Genomic DNA, 24453 nt, shown 5'->3' on the forward strand with positions numbered 1-24453 from the left:
GTGAGACCAAAGAGTATTTTGCGCCCTTGGCTGGAAAATAAAGTTGGATTCTATTCTATTTTATGCTATATGAATGCACACAGCCCGTATTGAGAAACTGCGTGTGCCTTTAAATGAGCGGCCAGCACTTCTGTACAGTTATGTCACAACTATACTATATATAGGTAGAAAGTGCTGTTACAGTCATTCCCCGGCTGTAATGACGGTGCAGAGATGCAGAGACCCGGAAACACTGACCAATCAGAGCAGACTGGGCTTTTCTCAAAATACAAGTTTAAAAATATGCATGTGGGACCTGTCTTCATGTGTATTTAATTTATTTTCTCATTTCTGTGCTATTTACGTTTTACATTTTCATAGTGTGTGTGTTTTGTATTTTCCCACACTGCCTGTACTGTATCGTAATGTTATTGTGATTTTAATAAAGTTAGCGGACAATAAGCCACAAAAAAAGGAAAACATCTTCTACATTGGCCTGGCCTGAAAGCAGAGTTCCATGCTGCTTGCAGAGAGCTGCATGCTGCTGCGACAGGAACTGTGCGCGCCCCCGTGATTGTTATGCAGTTTTCAGCGGGCGTGCAGAACTCGGCTTAACACCATTGCTCCCGTCCTCTGCGCAGGCGCCAAGACGGCATTTCCGGGTACGACATGTCATATAAATACGCTGATCTACTGCTCGACCGTCGTTAGAAAACACAAAGCCAATGATTCCCATATGTCCAGTGGTGTCCTTCACCTATGGTGAGTAGCGCTACAAAAACATGGCTAGGATTTCACAGCTGGACCGGTTGAAGTGACGTTAGAAGCAGTATTAAGATAGTGATGTTAATGGTAGTCCTTGGACCGCTAACTGTTAGCCGTGTGTGTTTGTCTGTCCTCCGCAGTGCCCAGCCGGCTCGGTGAAGATGCCAAAATGGCTACCGGCAATTACTTTGGATTCACCCACGGCGCTGCCGCCCAGTACAGGTAAGGGGGCCCCAATAACGGACCTATCGGTCACTACATGCTACATATTAACTTACACGTTAGCGGAGTGTGAGTGATGTGCAGATCAAGTGGCTGTGTGCTTCCCATTGTTAGAGCTGGGGGAGGGGAGGGGAGGGGTGGCCATCCCTCACTCTGCGGCTGCTCACACTGCGTTAAAACGTGAAACACACGCACGGAGCTGCGCTCATGGCCTCTGCGGAGATCCCAGGTTCTACAGATGGAGCCCAGTCTCACTAATCCGTCCATATCAGTTTAGGGTTATCGGACGCCACTACACAGCGGGCCAGATTATTCAAAGTAATCCATTATTGTGCACACTGCTATTCCTTTGGCCAACGCAGTGTTGCGTGATAAACATTATGCTACATTGCGGCAAAAGGTGAGCCACGTAGGTTAAAAGGTTGACCGAAGACCCAATGGTCTTTGAATGAACAAGGAGGTGTTTATTACAGTGTGACTGTATGTCACAACACTGGTTTTCAGATTGGGGGACCCCAGGACAAAATCTTATCAAATGGGGGTCCGTGGTCTATAATTTGTCACTTTAGGGGTCGTTGACGTTAAAGAGTTTGGGAACCAGTGTCAGCCCATTATCAACCTGGGAAAACAAGCCTGTGTTTAATAGGGAGGAGGAGGAGGAGGAGGATGATGATGATCGATTATTCCCCATGATTATGGTTTCCAGGTACATGTGATTAATTAGTGGTATGAGTGCTATGAATAGCCGCAGCCTGCTAATGACAGCTGCTTTGGTGCTGTTGGAGAACACATTCTGTGAAACTGTACTTCTTCTCTGCAGATCTTCTCACATGTATCCAAATGCAAACCGTTGTTTCTACATTTAAACGTCCAGTGTGTAACACGTTTAGTTGTTCGTTATCAAAATCTGTGTTGCCCGTTCACCAACTTGTCCTTTTTCATGAATATTTACCACCACCGTCAATTCCAAGTATTCCTATTGGCTTGAAATTTAACATTTGCATTTGTATGAACTAAATTCCTACACATTGGACCTTTTTAACTGTGGGAGTGGAAATTGTCCACATATGCTGTCTGTTGTCTTGTTTGTTTTAGTCGTGGATCTAAATTTAGACATGACAGCATTCATAGCTTTTACATAGTACAGGACCGTTCACACACCGTGATCCAGACTGGTGTGCCGAGGCTAAACGTTTACTGGTGCAGCATCGGGAGAAAATCAGGGTTCACTGCTCACAGGCGACTGACCTTTTGATTGGTAGACAACCACTAACCACCTGAGCCACAGACACCCATCTACTCGGCCCTTAGTCTCGCAGTTCACACAGCATTCCTGGATGGGAGAAAAACGTGCTCTGGTTTATTGGCATTTCTTTAAACCAATCACAATCTTCTTGGGCGGCGCCAAGCTCCGGACGGAGCCACAGTACCTCTGCAAAATAGCCTAGATCTGAGGAGCCGTTAACCATGGTCCTCAGAAATTAGGGGTCTCCAACCTTTCTTCATCTGAGGGCTACTTTATATAAAAAAAAAAAAATAAATAAATAAAGTGGCCAAGAGCTACTTGTATCACATCGCTTACATTTATTTACATAACGCACATATGCTGAATGAAGCCGTTTGTACACGCATGAAATTGCAATACCCAAAGCTTATGACAAAATCTTCACTTGACGTCAAGGTTCATGACTATTTTACCCTACTTTTAGCCCAGATAGTCGGCTACATCACTGAAAATATTCCCATCAGGGTCCAAGGAAACATTACCACTTTACAGTTCTATGGCCCACAAAGTCAGCTACCTCACTTTGAATATCGTGGTACTTTTGTGTCTCAGTTTGTCAACCCATTGGCGAGCTACTGGAAACCTGCTACTTGTTGAGACCCCTGTCCTAAATCCACCGGAGTTTAGAACGGCAACACAAAGAAAGAGGAAGGTGTTTGACATCCGGGCGGAAAAAATGAGGGCCCTTCGGCGGAACCGCTGGTGGCACCTGAAAAATTCCCGTAAAAATTAAATGTCGTTGATCTATACTACTCGAGGTTCTGGTATTTCTTAGCTATAACCTGCCTCTGGTGATTGTTTTGGGGGTGTGAATGCCATATTGACGGTTTTGCAAAGTGACAGAAATTGTCAGACGCAGCCCACCCAACTTCAGTGGTGAAAAGGTGTGGGAGGAGGGTTTTTAGGGCTGTGACAATCGTCACATTTTAGTCGACAATTTATTGTCCTACAAAAATTGTGATTTAATGATTTGATTGTCTTGTAATGTTAACTGAAAGCGACTCGTGAGCTTCCCAAAGATTCCCACCCTGAGGGGATTAGTATTTCAGTGTTTCCCGCAGAATTGGATTCCATTTGCGGTGGTAGCTGACGGGGGACGGCCGGACCTTCAGCTGGCTACTGTAGCAACTCCAATTTAGCGCAAACCCCAGCGCAGGGGTCTGATCCCAGACCGCCCCGATTCATAGAGAATATTTAACCTGGGACAACACAGAACCATTTACTACCAGAAGACCACTTTACTGTTAATTTGTCCTCCGCTCCGATCGCCAACAGCTGTCTGCTGTGAGCACATCCACCGTCTCTCCCTTGGTCATTAATGTTCTGTATCGCAGAGTGGAAGCCTGAGATGCCCTGCTCATGTATTCTACCTCTAACTAGTGTAGAGGTGATGCTGACCGCATGTGAAATGGGACCCTAAACTGTTATTTTAAAACCACTGCCACAATGAGTGATGCCAACAAGTTGCGGCTGGCCAGCTAACCTTTTTGACTTTGTATCTTTTTGTGTTGCCCTACCAGTCAGCAGCCGACTGCCGGGGTGGCGTACACACACCCCACCACAGTGGCCAGTTACACGGTTCATCAAGCGCCTGTGGCGGCACACACTGTGGCGGCGGCCTACGCTCCCACTGCAGCCACGGTTGCTGTAGCTCGGCCAGCGCCCGTCTCAGTAGCGGCTGCTACTGCTGCAGCTTATGGAGGATACCAGCCAACCCACACGGCCACGGACTACGGCTACCCTCAGCGCCAGCCGGAGGTCCCTCCACCCCCACCGCCCGTCACCTCTCAAAACTACCAGGTACAAAACTACCAGGTACACAAAGTTTTTTTCTTTTTTCCTTTCATGTTGTTAAATCTTTTTGTCATTTTGATTCTTGGTAGTCTCACTGGGCAGGGTGATTATACCAGCCGTAGGCGGAGTCATTTTAACAGTGTACACAGATTCAATGACCGCTAAGTCCTGTGACCTGTTTTTGACTTTTTCTTTTAGTCTTCGTATATTTATTAACCAGCGAACGAATATTCCAATATTTAGGTCCAGCCCTCGTTTATTATAGAATTCTAAATAAAATCATGGCTGGATATAAAAGTTTTAAATGATAGCTTTAATTGATTGTCCTGAGAGGCCGTGTGTGAATAGCCCCACCCTCGAGATTTAACCCCTTTGGTGCCCACCAGCCGCAGAATATTGTTATAACTGAGGTACTAAAAAAATCTTTCAAAAATAAATGCTGTCTCTAAGCTAAACACCTGAGCTAAATCTTTTACATAGCTCAAGGGTCTGAATACTGATGTCAATGTGATATTTCTGTTTGGTTTTTTTTCTCTTTGTAATACTGTAAATTTGCAAGAAGTCGTAAAATTCTGATTCAGCTTTTTCATTATGGGGTATAAAGTGTAGATTGATGAGGGGGGAAATGAATTTCAATGGTTTAAGCATAAGGCTGCAACATGTGACCAAAATGTGAAATAAGTGTACTGTGAAGGGGTCTAAATACATTGTTAATGAATATATATTACCAGTATGTTGAATTGTGTAATTGGTGTGCATCGGTGTAAGGTAGTTGTTGCAGCTGTGGTCCATGCTCCTGATTTGTCTCACTAAAAGTAACTTTCCTGCAAACAAACAAAAGTAGTGACTTTGGGGTTCGCTGTCTTTGACATGTGGACGGGGAGAGACAGGATTTGAACTGCCAACCCTGTAATTGTGTTCTACTGTTTTCCTCTGCAGGACTCCTACTCCTATGTCCGGTCCACAGCTCCTGCTGTGGCGTATGACACTAAGCAGTACTACCAACAGCCTACTGCTACTGCGGCGGTCGCTGCTGCACAGTCACAACCCAGCGTGGCAGATTCCTACTACCAAACAGGTAGATGTTCACTTTATTCACTTATGCCCCCTTTAAAACAACATGTGCACATATGACATGGCTTACTAATCACATGTTGGAGCCCTAACACATGACACTGGTTTGGAGCCGAGTTGGACCCAATCATATGAGACAGGGTGTTACCCTGCTTCTCACCATTAGCAGAGATTCCAGTCTGTAGTATGCTTTACTGATAAACCACAGCATTGCCCTTTTTAATAACATTGAATAACTGACAGCTGTTTCTGCTGCTGGCATCTTGCTGTGTGCAGCATGACACATGGCCAATACTAGCTGACATGAAAGATCAATTAAAACAAATTCTTTTAGACCTCTCCATTTTTCTCTTGTAGATGGGTTGGATGTGGCCAAGGTATTTGTTTGGTTTCCTGTTAGCAACCTTTTCTTCTCCTCCTCCTCTGTTTACTGGAGGATTGCAGCCATGTGTAGCCTATAGCGCCAACTTCTGAACAAACGATGCTGTAGCCCAATTTATTTGCTCCCAACCAGTTGATGAAAACATGCCTAATTCACTTATTTTTTTTGCTAATTTGGAAAGTTTGCTTAACATTCGCTTGAATAGAACCACGGTTAATAAAAGCTCCTCCAATGTGTTTGCCATATGAGCTGTACATCCACGGGCTAACCCGATTGGCATGGTCTAGCTAACGGATGGTTCAGGTGGACTTTAGAACTTATGCTCCCCATGTGCCAAGACATACACGTAGTTAGCAAGTTAATTCAACATTATGCTGTACAATACCAAAAATGAATTTGTTCTTTCCAGCCCCCAAACCAGGATATAGCCAGGGGGTGACCTCATACACCCAGAGCCAGCAGACTCGACAGGTGACTGTGATAAAGCCAGCTGCTCCCAGTCCAGCCTCGTCCACCTTCTCCATCTACCCAGTGACCTCCACTGTCCAGCCAGCCGCTGCGTCTGTGGTCCCTTCCTACTCCCAAAGCCCAACATACAGCACCAATGCTGTCACCTACTCCGGTAAGCTTTCAATGTGATTAAAGAGTATTGTAAAGCCATTGAAATTGGTAATCTATTCACTTTAGCCACAATGCCTCACCGGTTAAGATGTAAAAAGACTGTAGTCTTGCTAACATCAGCATGCTAACATGCTCAAAGTGACCATGCTACCTTGCTTCTTTTTTACAAGGTGTCTGTGTCTGTGGGTCTGTGTGTGTGGGTCTAGGTCTGGGTCTGGGTGTGTGGGGGTCTGGGTGTGTGGGGGTCTGGGTGTGTGGGGGTCTGGGTGTGGGGGTCTGTGTGTGTGTGTGTGTGTGTGTGTGTGTGTGTGTGTGTGTGTGTGGGGGGTCTGTCTGTGTGTGTGTGTGTGTGTCCTTGATACTGGCCACGCCTTTAAAGCAGGTATAATATTCACCTCTTAGTTTAGCACCTTAGCATGCTAACATTTGTTAATTAGCACTAAACCCAAAGTACAGAGTTTACAGAATGTCATGGAGATCTATTGTCCAAAATGTGTATGAACCCAGATGTGTAACAATCTAAATTTTGATTTATTGTGAAATTAAATCTGTTCCAGCCCTGCTAGCAGCGGCTTTAGGGATGACCGTGTGGGTCAGTTGATCCTCCATTATGTTCCAAAATGAAATGTCTTCCCTTATAATCTTATCTTACCTCATTAACTTATCTTAACTATTTGATGCTGTGAAATTGGGTCCAGCCGTTATGTTCCCACAGCATAAATTGTAAAAACCAGTGATCTCCCGGACCATTTATCTTCATCCAATACTTTGGTTTATGACCAAATACCAACTAGCATTCCCATCAGCCTAAGCTGCTCTTGGTGTTTTTAGTTTTATCAAGTGTTGGCATGCTAAGGTGCACATGGTTAAAGTAATGCACATAAACTTTGGCTTTGCTTTGTCACGGAAACGGAGTAGGTTTTAAGTCGGCCTTGGTTTCTCCTTTTCCAGGAACCTCGTACTCGGGTTATGAGGCCGCAGTTTACTCTGCGGCCTCCAACTACTACCAACAGCAGCAGCAGCAGCAGAAGCAGGCAGTGGCAGCTGTAGCAGCAACAGCAGCATGGACGGGGAACACTTTCACCAAGAAACCCCCCTTCCAGAACAAGCAGCTTCGGCCCAAGCAACCGCCCAAGCCCCCTCAGATCCACTACTGCGACGTCTGTAAGATCAGCTGTGCCGGCCCACAGGTGAGTTTATATTTAGCCCACAATAACACAGTTTTTGTCATATGTGCTAATGAGCATTAAGCACATGCACATATGCAGTAAGATATGTGTGTCAATATAAAACGCGTCCTGTTTGTACCGTCTGCTGAGTGTGCTCCTAGTATTGTGTAACCCCAAAGGACTCCACAGAGCCATGCACATGACTCACGGCTCGGTCTTTCTCCAAACATTGAATGCCTTAGACTTACAAGGAGCATCTGGAAGGCCAGAAGCACAAGAAGAAGGAAGCGGCGCTGAAGGTTTCCCAGAGCAGCAGTAGCAGCAGCGGCGGCGGTGGAGGGGTGTTGGCCCGCAATGCTCAGAACCAGCTCCGCTGTGAACTTTGCGACGTCTCCTGCACTGGGGCCGACGCCTATGCTGCCCATATCCGTGGAGCGAAACACCAGAAGGTATGAACATCAGTGGGACTTCCCATATCTCCCCAGAATCAGGCAGAGGCAGGCTGAAGGTGGTGTTAATGGACGAGACAGCCCTCTGGCGCAGCTCCAGCTCTCTTTTTTTGAATTTTGGATTTAGGAGAAAATTGTGATACTGAGTTGTTGTAACTTTTATTTCTATGCTAATGGTGCTAAATCATTAATTCCTATGTGTTACCAAAATATATTTGATTGCAAAACATGAAATCCCATAAGCTACATCCATTTTCTAAACCTTCTTGTCCCGTGCAGTGATGTGTAACCCTAACCGGCTGTTCACATTCACACCTGCTGACAGCTAAAAGTTGTCAACGAAATTAACTTGCATGTCTTTAGTCTCTAAAGACTAATGTCTACAGCAGGGGTCACCAACCTTTTTGAAATTGAGAGCTACTTCATGGATATTGAGTCATATGAAGGGCTACCAGTTTGATACACTCTTCTGAAATAAGAAATGTACTCAGTTTCCCTTTAGTTATATATGATTATTAATGATAGTTATATATGATTATTAATGATACACATCTATGTGAAGACACTGATCATGTTAATGATTTCTCAATAATTATCAACAATGACTTAAGGTGGGAAACTGATAATATCAATATTCAATTTTCATTTTTAGAACGTGTGTGGGTGTGTGTACCTTCCTTAAAGGTACTCTAAGCGATGTTGGGTGACGTCACTTCTTCGTTCGAAAGTTGTTTTTGGAAAAAAAACTCGTCCCATCGCTTAGAGCACCTTTTTAAGATCATGCAAACAGAGAATGATGAGATAAAACCGACAAACCTATTCCGATGAACATGGCAGCCGTAATCGGTCAACACCTAGTACATGCCACCAAATCTGAAGTAATGAACAAACCTTTTGAAGTCTTGCATAAATGAAATGGTGTTGCCTGTGAATCGGTAGTCTACTGTGTGCCAGTGTGTTAACCTTCAGACCTTCTGAAACTACTCTGAACTCTCTTCTGCAGGTTGTGAAGCTTCATACCAAACTTGGTAAGCCCATTCCCTCCACTGAGCCCAGCATGGTCCCTCAGACATCGGCCTCCACCACGGCGGCTCCCAGCAAGACCACCACCGCTCCCCTGAGCAGCACCAGCTCTCTGTGTGTGGCGGCCTCCTCCTCCTCCTCCTCCGCTGCCACCAGCTCCACCCCCCCCTACCTGAAACCTGTCAGCATAGTCAGCAGTGGTGTGGCGGGTGCCAAGAACACTTTAGCAAACAGCTTCTCTGCTGCCACCCCTGCCTCAGCTGGGAAGAAAGTCAACGCCCCCAAGATAAATTTTGTTGGTACGTAAGCCCCCGTTGAGGATGCAGCACGTCTTAGGGCGTTTTCACACTTGCAGTTTGTTTGCTTTGGTCTGACTCCGTTGATGGATTTGTAATCTTGGAGAGGTTTCCCCTTGGTTTGGTTTGACACCTGGAAAAATCCAAGCGTACCAAAATACTTTATTACAAATCATGCAAGAACGTTCACAACACTTATTGGTCGGATGTGTGTGGGGCAGGAGCAAGAAAGTAAATGATTGTTTTCATGAAATTATTGAAATATTTGAACAAATAGTTTTACAAAAGTATAAACCTTATTGTTTGAAATTAGCCTGGGTAAATCCTGACCAACTTCTGGCAAATTTGAGATTTGCTCTGCAAGTCAGTCTGGCGAAGAGCCCATTCAAACCCGTTTCCAATGTCTCCAAAATCGAGGCACCAATCGCAACCGTTGGGGCGGGCTTTACGCGGCGACGATAGCGCAGTGACGGCGAGCAGCTTTTTGTTTACATTCAACATGACTGCTACCAAAGCGCAGCGTCACCCGGATCATTGGTCTGCTTGGTCGAAGGGCTTGCGTGCGTGCGTGTGAGTGCGTGTGTGTTAGTGAGAGAGAGATCCAGTGTCTGTTAGTGAGAGAGAGATCCAGTGAGAGAGAGAACCAGTGTCTGTGTTAGTGAGAGAGAGATCCAGTGTCTGTGTTAGTGAGAGAGAGATCCAGTGTCTGTGTTAGTGAGAGAGAGATCCAGTGTCTGTGTTAGTGAGAGAGAGATCCAGTGTCTGTGTTAGTGAGAGAGAGATCCAGTGTCTGTGTTAGTGAGAGAGAGATCCAGTGTCTGTGTGTTAGTGAGAGAGAGATCCAGTGTGTGTGTTAGTGAGAGAGAGATCCAGTGTGTGTGTTAGTGAGAGAGAGATCGTTGAGTGATGGTGATTATCTTCAGAGTGAGTAGTGACTCTAGAGTCCTAGTGAGAGAACCAAAGTGTCTCCCCTGTTCTTTCTGACCACAGTGGGAGATCTGGAGCAGGAGAAGTTAACCCTCTCCTTGATTTCATGTTTATGGAGAAGGAGAACCAGGAAATGAGTCGGGGGGGGAGGGAATGCATTAACATATAAGCTACGCCCACGGCAGTCGCTATGACGACCAGCCACGCTGAGGCGCTACTAAAATCTGCAATGGAAAGCGGACGCACAGTGCATTGAGGTAGAGTCGAAGCAAGTCGAGCAGGTACCATGTAATGGAAAAATGCCAAGAGGGAGCTGCAGGTGATGCACTCTCAGGCCGTGTGACTATTATTCTGTTGAGGGGAGAAAAAAAATCCTTTCTAAACAATCCTAAAAATGAGTTAGCTGCTCTATTACTATCTGCTGGGTATCATGGTTATCATCTCTGTGGTCAACCATGTTAACCACAGAGAGAATTCCACCTCGTAGAGCCACCTTACCAACTTTGTCACATTGTCTTTGTGTGGAATTATTTGAACAAAGATTTAGCAGTAGCACTGTAAATGGTGTATTTAAAATTGTAATTTCTTGTATGCAGGTGGAAATAAATTACAGACCACAGCGAAGATGGACGAGGCCAAAGTGGAGGCCTCTAAGCCTGCAACGCCCTCTTCAGCTGCTCATGACCCCAAGACCGACGTTTCAGATTCTCTGTCCACATCGGCCTTGGCCGCTCTGCAGAGCGACGTCCAGCCTGTCGGTCATGACTATGTGGAGGAAGTGAGTTGTGACAGACCAATTAATTGGGTTAGAGCCAGCCTACACTTACGGAGCAGGAATGCATTTAAATGTTGACTGTAACACGTGCAACTCTTTCTAGGTCCGCAACGATGAAGGCAAAGTCATCCGCTTCCATTGCAAGCTGTGTGAATGTAGTTTCAACGATCCAAACGCAAAGGAAATGCATCTCAAAGGTCGTAGGCATCGCTTGCAATACAAGGTTTGTAATGTGGACATTGCATTTTGATTTTAATACACGCTGGTTTATTCATCGGGCGTCTCGCAGCAGGTTCTGAACCTCGTCTGTATGGTGTTTGGGGAAAGTTTTTTTTGTTTGCCTGTTATCAAGTTGTCGGGGTGCTCAGATGCATCTGGTCCAGTAGAACAAATAATAGTATGTAGGCACATACACATCTGATCTAAAGGCATATTTGCTGATGATAAGGGAAGATAAGAGTATGCATACTGACAGTGCTGAGTCAAAGACCTCTACCCTGTTGTAATGTCATCTTTGTTTGGTAAAAACTGTGTGCAAGGCACTTTCATTAATGTTACTCTGAGTGAGCAGTTTTACCAGAATTCTTTTAATTTTGGTAACTGTTTTGATTCACAATTAAGGTGGAAAATAAAAGCTTTGTGTTTAATGTATTTTTGTTGATGTTGAAATGGATTTTAAAACCTATGGTATCGAAAAAAGTATAGTTAGGAATCTGTATCGAAACGGAGGTATCGAAATTGGCACCGGATCGAAAGATTCTCAACGATACCCAGCCCTAGGGATGACTGGGATGCTTGATGCATATATTATGCCTGCAATATGTTTCGACCATCACTTTTCCTTTTCTTAATGATTAACCTTGAGATCTGGCAGCAATTCCACTGTACATCAGAATGGAGTTTTCTTCTTCTTTCTGTATTACACCCATGAAAAAGCTTTTTACTTTTTTTTTTTTTTTTTGTAGAAAAAGGTGAACCCGGATCTGCAGGTGGAGGTCAAGCCCAGCATCCGAGCCAGAAAGATTCAGGAAGAGAAGATGAGAAAGCAGATGCAGAAAGAGGAGTACTGGAGAAGAAGAGAGGAGGAGGAGCGCTGGAGAATGGAGATGCGGTATGGTTATGGTCGTTTCTTAATAGTTGTTGAGGAGACGTACAGTATATATATCAATGTCCGTTTCTAGGATTAAGAGCAACCTCTGGGCAGTCTTTATGTACAGATGGGTGGCAGAAATGCTGGTTAATGACTGCAGATGGGTCCATAGAAGGCACGAGGCATCCCTGAACAGTTTACCAATGATTGATTGAATTCTCCACCACCATCGGGGCACCTGGTTAGCTCACCTGGTAGAGCATGCGCCCCATGTACAGAGGCTGTCCTTCGTCGCAGCGGCCACAGGTTCAACTCTGACCTGCGGCCCTTTGCTGCATGTCATTTCCCCTGTCATGCCTAAGCTTTCCTATCAAATAAAGCACTAAAATGCCCAAAAAATAATCATAAAAATAAAATTCACCAACAAAACACCAAGTGTTAATGCAAAAGGCAACTCGACTTGCTTTAGATTCTTGAAGATATTTCGTCTGGCATCCAAAAGACTTCCTAGCTCTGTATTACTGGTGGGGAGTCCCACGTTACGTTCCAAGTCCAGTTACCTTTGACTTAGCAATAGAAGAGATCCCATGACCTAGATGACTGAGAGGCTAGCTTTTGGAAACAACTTGGTGAGACACTTGATGTGGTTTCCTTGTTAGCGTCAGCCATCTGTACACCTTTTTTTTTCACAAAGCGTTTTAAACTGTGATAGAGATGAGCTGTGGTTTAATATTTCCAGGCGTTATGAAGAAGACATGTATTGGAGACGTATGGAGGAGGAGCAGCACCACTGGGATGACCGACGGCGTATGCCAGACGGAGGGTATCCACAGGGCCCTCCTGGCCCTCCGGGTCTCCTTGGAGTCCGGCCTGGCATGCCTGGCCTGCAGCCTCAGGGTCCTGTGGTGAGGCTTTATGATTTTTGTCTCAGTATATTGCGAGATGGTGACACTGCACATTTCACTTGAGACCCCTGGTGACACTCCAAACGATGACTTCACTACCTGGTTGTCTTTCGGTTTTGAACCCGTTTGGAACCTTTTTTGTGTCTCTCAGCCCCCGCGTCGGCCCGATTCTTCAGATGACCGCTACGTCATGACCAAGCATGCAGCCATCTACCCCTCAGAAGATGAGCTCCAGTCCATCCAGAAGATTGTGTCCATCACAGAACGGGCCCTCAAACTGGTCTCGGACATAATCACAGACCAGGACAAGGACAAGGCCAAGGAAGAGGACAAAGAGGAGAAAGAGCCCTCTAAAGACAGGTGGGATTTACATTTTAGATTGTCTACTCAATGCAATAACGTAGTAGTTTTTACATAATCCTGCTGACAAACCTCAAACCCGAGGTGCAAACACGAGCTCTTGTGCCGGGGTAATAAGAATATCAGAATAAGGTCCAGTTTTGCAAAGCCGTCCCTGCCTCGTGCCTGCAGAGCTCAGTACCAGAACCAACCCATTGCCCCCAGAACTGTAAAAACATGTTCAGTTATGTGGAGTTTGCATTCAGCATTAATTCAAAATCCAACTTTCCATGCCTGTAAGATATGGTGTGTTAGATTTAACAGCCAATTCTGTTCTAACTTCTGTTAGCAGCAGGTATTTGTGGTGCATCTGCAGCAGAATCCCCATGGTTATCAGGGTCTGAAATTAATTAATTAATTAATTAATTAATTAATTAATTAACTAACAAACGCTCCCCAGTTTCCAAATGCGGGTACATTTTCAGTTTCCGGCGAGTAAATCTCAGAGGGCTTAGGCTAATTCATTGGCTAGTAAGTGGTGATTTTTGGCAACCAGCCTTCCAAAAGAAAGCACAATGAAGTAAAATTTGAATCTATCATTAACCGTTGAATGACAAGCAGGAAACCTTCTCCTCACTCTGTGTCCGCAGACAGCTGTAGGCTTGTACAGGCTTGTGTTGATGTTTTGTGCATTGTCGGACACATGCAGCCGCTTTCCTGAAACGGCTTTCGGGTACACAGCGGCTCGCGGCGTGTACGTCTGAGCCCGTCTCCACCGCTTTCACCTGCAGGTTGTCAGCTGTGTGTCTGCCTGGTTTACTCTCGGACCGCCGATTTACCTCGCCAGTCCTCATCAGTATAGATTAATGTGTCACGCAGCTCTCCACAAGCAGGGGAAAAAAAACCCGCAACTTTCTGGTTCACAGTTAGGACTAGGAAGTTAATTAGCAGTTAAGAAATAGATTGTATGGCCGATCTACATTTTTATCAACCAAAAGACGTTTTTTAACACTTTATATTTATTTATTAATATTGGTTTAACTGATATTAGCCTAATCAGTCAAAAATCCTATTGTCTGTTCATGGTTAAACTGTTAGTCATTAACATCCCTACCAGCAGGACTTGGAACCCCATTCATAAAGTTTTGTTATGTAAAAAAACTGCAATTTTATATTATTAGCCTTAATATTTTGGCTGGTAAAGAATATGCTTGGCCGGTGGATTTTTATTTTTATTTTTTATTTTTTCATCTGCCCGCCAACTTGGCCGCTGAGTCAAAGTTAATTTGGGACACTGATGGTTCTAGACCATCTGTCGTCTCGGTCTTCCCTCTGGTCAGCTTTTCTGAAGGTTTATACATAAGATAATTTGGAGCACAGCTGTCCACTTTTTAAGCAATAATCCAAACCGCATTTTGAGATACACGTGGCCAGACCATTTTAATATTGTTTTCCTACAGTATATTTTTCATTCATATTTGACCTCCATGTTGCATTATGTAGACTGGATCATACAATAATTTCGATAAGAGTAGCTAACCGCAGAAGTGAGAGCGCTCAGCCCTGTTTCACCTTTCCCCCCCCCCCCTTTTTTTCTTTTTTTTTTTTTTTCAATTCTGTATTTGGATCTTTCTCTTCTAAGAATGAGTCCATTGTAACTGTTGCTTGTGTGCGTGTGCAGAGCCCTGAAGGGCGTGATGCGGGTTGGCGTCCTGGCCAAAGGCTTGCTGCTCCGCGGGGACAAGAACGTCAACCTGGTCCTGCTCTGCTCGGAGAAGCCCACCAAGAGCCTCCTTAGCCGCATCGTGGAGCACCTCCCCAAACAACTAACAGTACTATCTTTACAAATATCACACCACAATCCCTTTCTGCAGTGGCCACTTTAATAGGTACCTTCCTCGCGCTTTCCTAGTCATTTGTTACCCTGATCTGTCGGTATTAAAGCCACCCATTTGGCTGCGTACAAGTTGGTTATCAGAAAATCCAGGAACGAAAAGTTGAATCTTTGTAGCCAAATCTGATTTCACCCGAAAAAATGTGGTGAGACTACAGTCCTAGTATGGTGAATAGTGTTTTGTTTTAAAGAGGGATGAGCATTGGTAAGAAACAAAGATTCAGGAACTTTGAGAGACTCCAGTATTACATTGCTTCATACACGCAGTCACTGCTTTCTCATATAAAAACGAGAAACCTAGATTACCTTTTTATAAGATAACTTATTTGCGTCCCCACCACATTACCCAGTTGTATAAACGTCACATCACGCCCATTTTGTTCCAACAGTAATTGAATTTGACGTAACAAAGCCTTTGCAGTCCACAGCTACTAACAACTGTAGCTATGAAAGTGGCCACTGAGTAGGATAGATGACCTATTCTAGGTATGCCCCCTATCTGGGAAATAACTGTCGACTAGTTGGATGTACAATGGACTTTGAAATAATGTTAGTGCATTTGCATCTGCACCGTTTTCTTCCAGATTGTAACACCAGAAAAATATGAGGTCAGTGGATCTATCCAGGAAGCGGCGATCATTCTGACTTCCTGTGCCGAGCCAAAGATGGAAGTGACGATCACACTGACTTCACCGGTCATCAGGGAGGAAAATGGCCGGGATGGAGGTTGGGCAACCATCACAGCCTTTCCCATTGCACCTCCTTTTTTGTCTTTCTGCTATCTGTCTATGAAATCAGGTTCAATATGTTTGACATCCTGAAGAGCGCTGTCCTGCTGGCACTCCACAAAACATGTTTTGTTGGGCTTTAAATCCGATCATCCTGGCAACTTGCTCTTTTTATGTAGGATTCATTTGAATTTTCCGAAATGAATGACAGGGCAACCAAGGAAGCAAGCTCATCAGATATAACTTTTAGATGTGATCTCTTTTCTTCAGGGGTTGCTGTGCACAGTCAATGGCCTGCACACATTTCAGTTTTAATACCACCTTTTGTTTAAACAACTGAAACCATGAGAATTAATTTCTTTTCAATGAAACATTAGAATTAGATAATCTGCTTTTACTGGCCTAAGGTGGGAGCCAATGAGAGACCCCCAACATAGTTTTCTCTGTATGTGGGGCAGATCACTTCTAGTATAAAATGAAAACAAGATTGAAAGAGGCAAGTGCCAGCAGTATTGCTCTTAGGCTTTTTGCTCTTACCTCTCAAATGCTATCTTTATCCTTCAAACAAAGCATGACCAGTGTTTGCATTGTGTTAAGTCTAGTTAATCCCAGGTGAGATTCTGTTTTGTTTCCTGTGTTCCAGGGGATTCTGTTTCGATTTCATTGTAAGCTATAATCAATGGGAGACATGCATTACAGTATCTTTTCTCCAAATTTCCTTTTGAGATGAGGAGACCAAAAAAAAGACAATTCCTGCAGACGATGACCAAATAGACAACTCGACTTTTAATTTGGAATTAATTGTGCAAAGATGTTTTGGATTTTGCAACCCTTTCCCAAATCAAGATTTGGCAGAGGAAATTGGATGTTACTTTCCCACAGGAAACAAATCTTCCTTTTGTGTACTGGCCAACAACAGTTCACCATGCTGAGGTCCCCTGTTCTGAAGTGCTCCCCTGAGTTGATCTTCACACACACATAGGACTCAAAAATGAAAGCCTTTGGCAAGTTTTTGTCGTTTTGACTTTGCTGGCAATGGAAAGATTAGGACAAATAATTTGAAGATGGACCAGTTTTCTCTTTTGAATTAATTGACAATGGAAAGATAAAGATGAACCATATAGTTTTGAAATCCAATTGTTCCAAATGATTCTTAGGGGAGTATTGTTAGACGTTGAGGTACAGAAGGCTATGACAGGAATCTTTGTTTGGACCGGAGTGCAGCCTTTTGTATACAGTGATTGTTGGGGTCTTATTCCAACCTACTGATGTTAGGTATGCATGCAGTGATATCCTAACCCTTTTGTTTGCTGGTAGTTCATGTTTTTTTTCTCTTCTTCAGCACCCATTGCTTCCTCCTTTTTTATATTTGTAGTAATATTTCCAAGTCCAGCACAAAGAAACTACAAATTTCCTAGCACACTGTCTCCCATCAGAGGTTTAGTAGAGCCCAACAGCTTCGGAAGGATTTTTGACCAAGGTTTTCTCACATCCCAAAAACGTTGCCACACCTACTATTGCCATGCCTCTTTTTTATCAGGTCAGTCCCTATTAGCAGCCATTTGCCCTTTCTTTATCTCTACACGGAGTTCATTCTAACAGTCATTAGCCACGGAGTCTCTCCTCTGTCCCAGTGCGTGAGCAAAGCAAATCTACTCCAATAGAACCTTCCCACGGAGGAAGGCTTTCCAACCCAATCACCTGATGAAAACGATATTGGCTTCAAAACCTTTTTATGAGCCTAGACCCAAGTGATTTAGTTATTGGTGCTTTCCAAACGCATCAGTGTTGAGTCCGTAAATTCCAAACCCCTTTTTTACAGCATATAATGACTGAACGGCTCTATCTGTCCACTTACTTTGACAATGTGTTGGTCTGCGTAGTCAGATTTTGTTACAATTATTACAAAATAAGCAACCGATTTGTAGGTTGTCATGGAAACAGACATTGGTATGTGTGGCAATGTGTTTGTTCTTTGCCAGCCTCGCTGACCTGGTCAAACACCCATTCCTCATCACCGTTTTGACACTTCAAATCCATTTTTAGATGTAACCTCGGGTATGGTGAAAGACCCAGCGGACGTCTTGGACAGGCAAAAATGCCTTGACGCTCTGGCTGCTCTGCGCCACGCTAAGTGGTTCCAGGTTCGGAACATCATTTTACTTTCTTATTGTAGCCTTATGAGATGCATTCTTTATTTGTTTATTCCTTTTTATTTGTTTTTACACATTTGGTTTCATTTTATAGTAATGAGGAAAACTATTACTATTTGAAGCAACAACAAAAAATATTCAAGGATGCCACATATTACAAAAAAGATCTGGTTAATGGACGTGTGTATTGATTATAAAGTTCATTTGAAGCTCTCGTATGAAACGAATAACTAGCAAAGAACTGGCATCCTTGTATTCCCTTTTCAATTCAAGTACTGCATTATAGCTCCATGTGATTCCATAAGGCTGCACAATAACTTGCACAAAAGTGTGCCATCAAGAAGTGCTTTCATGTTCAACGTTTGTATCGTTTTGATTCTCTATATATATATATATTTAGAATAGGGATTGAGAGAAAAGGAATATCTGAGTAGTTTCCTGTGATTCTGCTACATGAGCAAAAGCACAGGCAAAGTAAAGCAGATTTCCTGTGCTCTGTCAGTCCCTATACTCTCCTCTCAGGTGGACTCTTGTACTTTAAGTACCTGTTTGAGATACCTGGATAAACCGGGGGGTCAGGGTTTAGAAGATGACAAGTTCTCATTTCTTGTGCATCTTGCAAACTTTGAACTCCTTTACTAACTGTGAGGTACAAGACTACTGGGAATGGCAGCTGATTGCAAGCTCTTCTGGCTCATACACACCTCAAACCATACTCAAGCTTCCATTATGCACAGTAGTGTTTGGACCTCTATGACAGAACTGAGTCACTTGTTTGGTCCATCTCTTGTCACTCTTGTCACTCCGTAAACCTAACTTTATTGCATCAAAAGGCTAGAGCCAATGGACTTCAGTCCTGTGTGATCATCATCCGAATCCTGCGAGACCTGTGTCAGAGAGTTCCTACGTGGTCCACCTTCCCCGGATGGGTGAGTACGCTGTCGAACCGGGCCTCTTAAGTGCTAGGTGACGTTGGGCTGTCCCTCTTTGATCTACTGTTTGATAGGAACGGCCTGAGTGAAAATTCTAACCGTGCAAGTTAGCTCCTACATTTGGTTGTTGATCTATGAGACTTTTTGAGTTAGGCTGTTAGCAGGGCAACAGTACGATACCACCTGTTCATACACTCACTTTTCATTTAACTGAAGTACATTTACTTCTCTACAAACTGACCCTGGTGGGGCAATGCCACACTGCTGAGTTTGGTTAAACACTTAACATACATCACAGTGACGGTCTCGTTTTATTTGTTTGGGAGAAACTAAACCAAGTACGGAGCGGACTGTCTGAGCCTTCCCAGAAATTAGAACGCTGTGAAGGCATGTCTGTAAAACCCAATATCAGCAACCTATCCGCAGCTTCAGAACTACGGCCTTGTTCAGACTGCCAGCCCACCTCGTTTTTTTGGCATATCCATATTGTATTCTGGTTAATTTTAGGAAGTCTGGAACGCAAATAAACACAAGAAATTCAATTTCTTAAAGCTGCATTGTGTAAGAATGTATCCAATCTAGCGGTGAAATTGTATATGACAGCCAACGGAATATTACGTTCTAACCCCTCCCACGGTCTGAGCGGTCTGCCAGGGAAATCGCGACACACATGATTACGTTTTATGTTACAAGGTAGACGATCCTTATTCCTCATTGACGCGAGGAAAAGTATCCTAGACGTCGTTAAAGCCAAGCAACTATAACACTTTGAATTTACACAAATGGGCTGAATTAACTGTCGAGAAGAAAGCGGGCAACTTCGGCGTCCATTTTTAAAATCCTTGCTCCTTATGAGCTCTTTCCATCTTGGAAAAGCCAACTCCAATATTAACTTTGGTCTTGTTGCTTTGCCTGTCGCGTTGTCGTATATTTTATTTTATTTTATTTTATTTATTTATTTTTTTCAATTCTTTTTAACCTCCTTGGCGACTCCGTTACATGTCCTAGAGAATAGGCGTGATCCTCAGTCTTCAACAGGCTTTCAAATCTGCCGGCAGTCGCGAGTAATCTTCTCCCCCTCCCTGGCAATCGTCACGGTGCCACTGAGTGTGAAAGATGGAGGTATGTCCCTCTTTGGCTAATGTATTATAAAGATGGAGGTATGTCCCTCTTTGGCTAATGTATTATAAAGATGGAGGTATGTCCCTCTTTGGCTAATGTATTATAAAGATGGAGGTATGTCCCTCTTTGGCTAATGTATTATAAAGATGGAGGTATGTCCCTCTTTGGCTAATGTATTATAAAGATGGAGGTATGTCCCTCTTTGGCTAATGTATTTTAAAGATGGAGGTATGTCCCTCTTTGGTTAATGTATTATAAAGATGGAGGTATGTCCCTCTTTGGCTAATGTATTATAAAGATGGAGGTATGTCCCTCTTTGGCTAATGTATTATAAAGATGGAGGTATGTCCCTCTTTGGCTAATGTATTATAAAGATGGAGCTATGTCCCTCTTTGGCTAATGTATTATAAAGATGGAGCTATGTCCCTCTTTGGCTAATGTATTATAAAGATGGAGGCGCAACATGGCGGCTGTCATTCTAGCGAGTCGCTCGTATGTATTCTGAATGTCAGATTCTACGCATACGACAATACTTTGATTGGTTGGAAGTAATTACACATGAATGAGCAGAGATTTGTGAAAGAACAAAGGTGTTTTATTTTTTATTTTTTTTGTTGCTAAAAATCAACTAAAATAATTACACAATGGAGCTTTAAAATTGGAACCAAACCACATTTGGAGTTGGTTTGAAATGCGATTCCAATCTGATTTCTACAGATGTGTCTCAGTCCGGCCGCTCAAATTGGATTCCAAAGTGTTATGCGCCTGTGATAATATTACGCAGATAAAGTTTAAAAACTCTGAGGCTCTGTAGCGGAGCCCATTTGAACAGCAACCGCTCGGTGTGATTGCAGGGCTAAATGAAGGACCTCTGCTGTTGGTGATGTCTGGACACACATCTGATCGGATTAGGGCTGCAACAAACGATTATTTTCATAGTCGATTAATCTGTTGATTATTTTCTCGATAAATTGATTTAGTTTGGTCTCTAAAATGTCAGAAAATGGTGAAAAATGTAGATCAGTGTTTCCCAAAGCCCAAGATGTCCTCAAATGTCTTTTGTCCACAACTCAATGATATTCAGTTAACTAAAAAATACTCCCATTTAACAAGCTGGAATCAAACAATTTTTACTTTTTTGTCTTTTAAAAAAAAAAAAAATTACTCAGACCGACTAATCGATTATCAAAATAGTTGGTGATTAATTTAAGAGTTGACAACTAATCGATTAATCAATTAATCTTTGCAGTTCTAGATCCGAGCACTTGGTAATAACAATAGTAGTGCAGGCAGTCTGCGAAAGGTGAGATTTGAGAAACCAATCGGATTAGCCTGCAGTCTGCACGTAGCTTTGGAGTGGTTTGCAGCAGAAACCTTTGCTAACCCGTTACAATGACTATGTATATTATAGAATATATGTGTATTCCATCTTTCAAACGGTCTGTTGTATGCAGGCAGAGATTGTGTGTTTCAGCGTCTAAGCAGTCTTCACCATCCTTTTGTGTTCAGGCCATGGAGCTGCTGGTAGAGAAGGCCATCAGTAGCGCCTCGGCCCCCCTCAGCCCGGGGGATGCCCTGAGACGCGTCTTTGAATGCATTTCCTCTGGGATCTTACTCCCTGGTGAGATGATTTCTTTATTTTCCTCTGCATGGATTCTTGTTTTACTCACTGGGCTCTTTTCCCGTCCTGTAGACCAAACTGAAGCAGCTTTCTCTTTCTTCTTGGACCAAACATGAGTCGGCTGAGAAGGGGGACAGTCTTTTTTTATAAAATTTTTTTGGGGGGGTGAATTTCCCCAGTCGGGATCTCATTTTTTCCAATTATTCTAGCACCACATGAATGCAGCAAAAAATGCTCCCACAATGTTAACAAAAGTGAAGAAAAGTAATTTGTGCATCTGCCCTGTGATTCAGATAGAAAATGAGGCCAGTAGTTTTCCCGTGACCTTGCTGCCAGAGAAACGGAGCCGAACCTGCGTCCCTTACTGCGGTTTTATTTCTTCAACAGGTGGGCCAGGATTGGTAGATCCCTGTGAGAAGAAGCTGGTGGATACCCTCACAACGATGGGCGAGCAGCAGAGAGAGGAAATAACCTCCAGTGCCCAGGTACAAACTCTTGATTATTCTACATTCATGTACTGTCAGAAATGAGCCGTTTCTAAAGGAGGATGGACGCTGTTTAGAAGACAATCTGAAAGGTGAAACATTGAGGGGGCATTCAGACAACCGAGCAGGGATGGGCGATATGGCCTAAAATCCATATTGCGATATACATTGCAGCCTTGCTAAAATGCATTCACACACACACACACACACACACACACACACACACACACACACACACACACACACAGCCTTATGTTCAGTGGGGAAGTACGTCTGCAAACGCCAGCTGCCAAGATTCCAGTCGTGTGTTATATAGTGAACGGTCAGGCTGGTGAAAGGCTCCGTGGTACGGCTCGACCACAGCTCCGTTTTGCTTTCAGCCATGTTTACTCAAGATGCCGATGACGCGTTGCAGCTCGTGGCTCTAAATTTCGCGGGTAGATTGCATCATCAACCTGCATTATCGCAATATAATTAAAATCTCTTATCGTAGGCCAATTTTGTATCGTTTATATTGCATATAGTTTATATCGCCCATCCCTACAACAGAGCAGGCTTTTTAGGGTTTAGAGTTGAATGAATCAGGCTGACTATGTTCCTCACCAGCAGATGTCAGGCTTCACACGGAGTTTTTGGGTATTTGTTAGCTCATTGTTAGTCATGTCGTAAATATGAGAGGTTTTTCCTTTATGGCTCGTTTTGAAATGTCCTTCCTGTCTCTACAGTTCGCTCTAAGGCTTCTGGCCTTCCGTCAGATCCATAAGGTTTTGGGTATGGACCCTCTGCCGCAGATGAACCCTCGCTTCAACGTCCGCAACAGCCGCAAGCGTCGCCGTGACAACAGTGACGGGACGGACAGCTTAGAGGGCGAAGGCAAAAAGGACAAGAAAGATTATGATAGTTTCTAAGCAAGCTTCTCAATCTAACCTCCATACACCGATGTACTCACGTGTTGTATGCGCTGTCCTCTCAGTGTTGCCGGTCTCTTTCCTTTGTAACCACAGCCTCACTCTGCTCTCTATCACACAAACCCAAAGCCAGTCTGTGTACGGTTTTAGTTGTAGAGTTCTTAAAGTCCTCTCTGTGCTAGATCACGCTGTTTTTACCTGATGTGTTGATGCCAGTGACTCCTTAGGAGATCATAGGATCACAAACATGACATCATATCTGTATAGCTGCATTCAGAGGTGGACTGTGTTGTGTTATTGTAAAGCTTTCATTTGGCCAACTAAATTTCAAGTTTTTCTTTTTTAATATGAATAACCGCATAATGCAAGTGATGTTTGATGCTGTGGTCTTGTTATGTCTCACTGCTCAGCTACACTAAAGAGAAAAGATGCACAAAGATTCAGAAGAACTTTAACTGTGGATAGATCTTTGTTAGTAGTGAAGTTGTCTATATATATATATATATATATATATATATATATATATATATATATATATATATATATATATATATATATATATATATATATATATATATATATATATATATATATATATATATATATATAATATATATATATATAACATTAGTTATAGTATTTGTATAATCTATAAATGGATAAAAAGGTTTTTGGTTTGTGGAAACGTGTACTGTTTTGGCTTTTAAAGTTTAGTTTTCCTAGGTAATGAGGAACTTGCTTGCTTTCGAAGTTGGTTAGTGTTAAATTAAGTTCAGTACTGGAAATGAGAATAAACTGGGAGGTAATGTAACTGCGCTTCAGTGTATTCTGTGCTCTGCATTCTGCAGTACTGTCCCAGCAGCAGAATAAACCCATTTCCAGACTGAAAAATGTGTATCTGTGCTGAGTGCCTGAGTGGTTTCTCTCATGGGTGTTCAGTGAAAACAATATTTCAGATTAGCCTATTTTACAAACCAGGTCTTCTTCTCTGCGTTTCGGCTCCGTTTGCTGTCACCAGCCAGCGACAAGAGTACGGAGTCGTTCTGTAATGGTTTAACAATAGTTCAGAACCACCACGGCCATGAAGACCGTGAAATGTTAACCCTGAGCTGACGGAAAGCCAAGATCAGTAAACCTGAGGTCAGCCTTCGCTGTGAGCCAGCATGCTCCCTGGAGTCTCGGTGTCTGTCGTGCTGAACCTGAAGGACTTGTTTGATTTCCTTCTCTTGACAAAAGCTCAATGCTCAGTCAATCGTGTGTGTGTGTGTGTGTTCCTCCCTGCTGCTTTAAGCCTCTGTTACAGCATGGTGATACATGCACCTTAATGCATGTGGCCCATTACAGTGGGGGTCTATTTGTGATATATAATATTCAATTCAACAGCTGTTATAGGCATAACAATGTTGCCAAAACATCAAACTACTTCTGTCTGTTTATAAACAAAAATTGAAATAAGTAATAAAGGTGTGGTAAAAAATATAAAGTTATGTGTAAATTTAATAGTTGGTAAATGTT

The 24453-nt window shown here is 43.3% G+C and overlaps 1 protein-coding gene across 3 annotated transcripts; it reads left to right on the forward strand.

Moving 5' to 3' along the window:
• Positions 1–609: 609 nt before the first annotated feature.
• On the forward strand, positions 610–23263 carry zfr (zinc finger RNA binding protein). 3 transcript variants are annotated; one of them, XM_039804415.1, is made up of 20 exons: positions 610–741; positions 885–966; positions 3772–4066; positions 4985–5123; positions 5911–6123; positions 7074–7312; positions 7534–7740; positions 8744–9062; positions 10583–10764; positions 10865–10984; positions 11727–11872; positions 12591–12756; positions 12908–13116; positions 14777–14927; positions 15574–15715; positions 17764–17861; positions 18704–18799; positions 21434–21545; positions 21933–22030; positions 22756–23263. In XM_039804415.1, the coding sequence occupies exons 1-20, from the start codon at positions 705–707 to the stop codon at positions 22936–22938; spliced, it is 3234 nt and encodes a 1077-aa protein (XP_039660349.1). In that variant the 5' UTR covers positions 610–704; the 3' UTR covers positions 22939–23263. The 3 variants fall into 3 exon arrangements, with proteins under 3 accessions (XP_039660349.1, XP_039660350.1, XP_039660351.1); XM_039804416.1 differs by having other exon boundaries at positions 3772–4051; XM_039804417.1 differs by lacking the exons at positions 17764–17861; positions 21434–21545; positions 21933–22030; positions 22756–23263.
• The last annotated feature ends 1190 nt before the right edge of the window (positions 23264–24453 follow it).

This window comes from Perca fluviatilis, chromosome 6 (genome assembly GCF_010015445.1).
Source record: "Perca fluviatilis chromosome 6, GENO_Pfluv_1.0, whole genome shotgun sequence".
Lineage (NCBI taxonomy): Eukaryota > Metazoa > Chordata > Actinopteri > Perciformes > Percidae > Perca > Perca fluviatilis.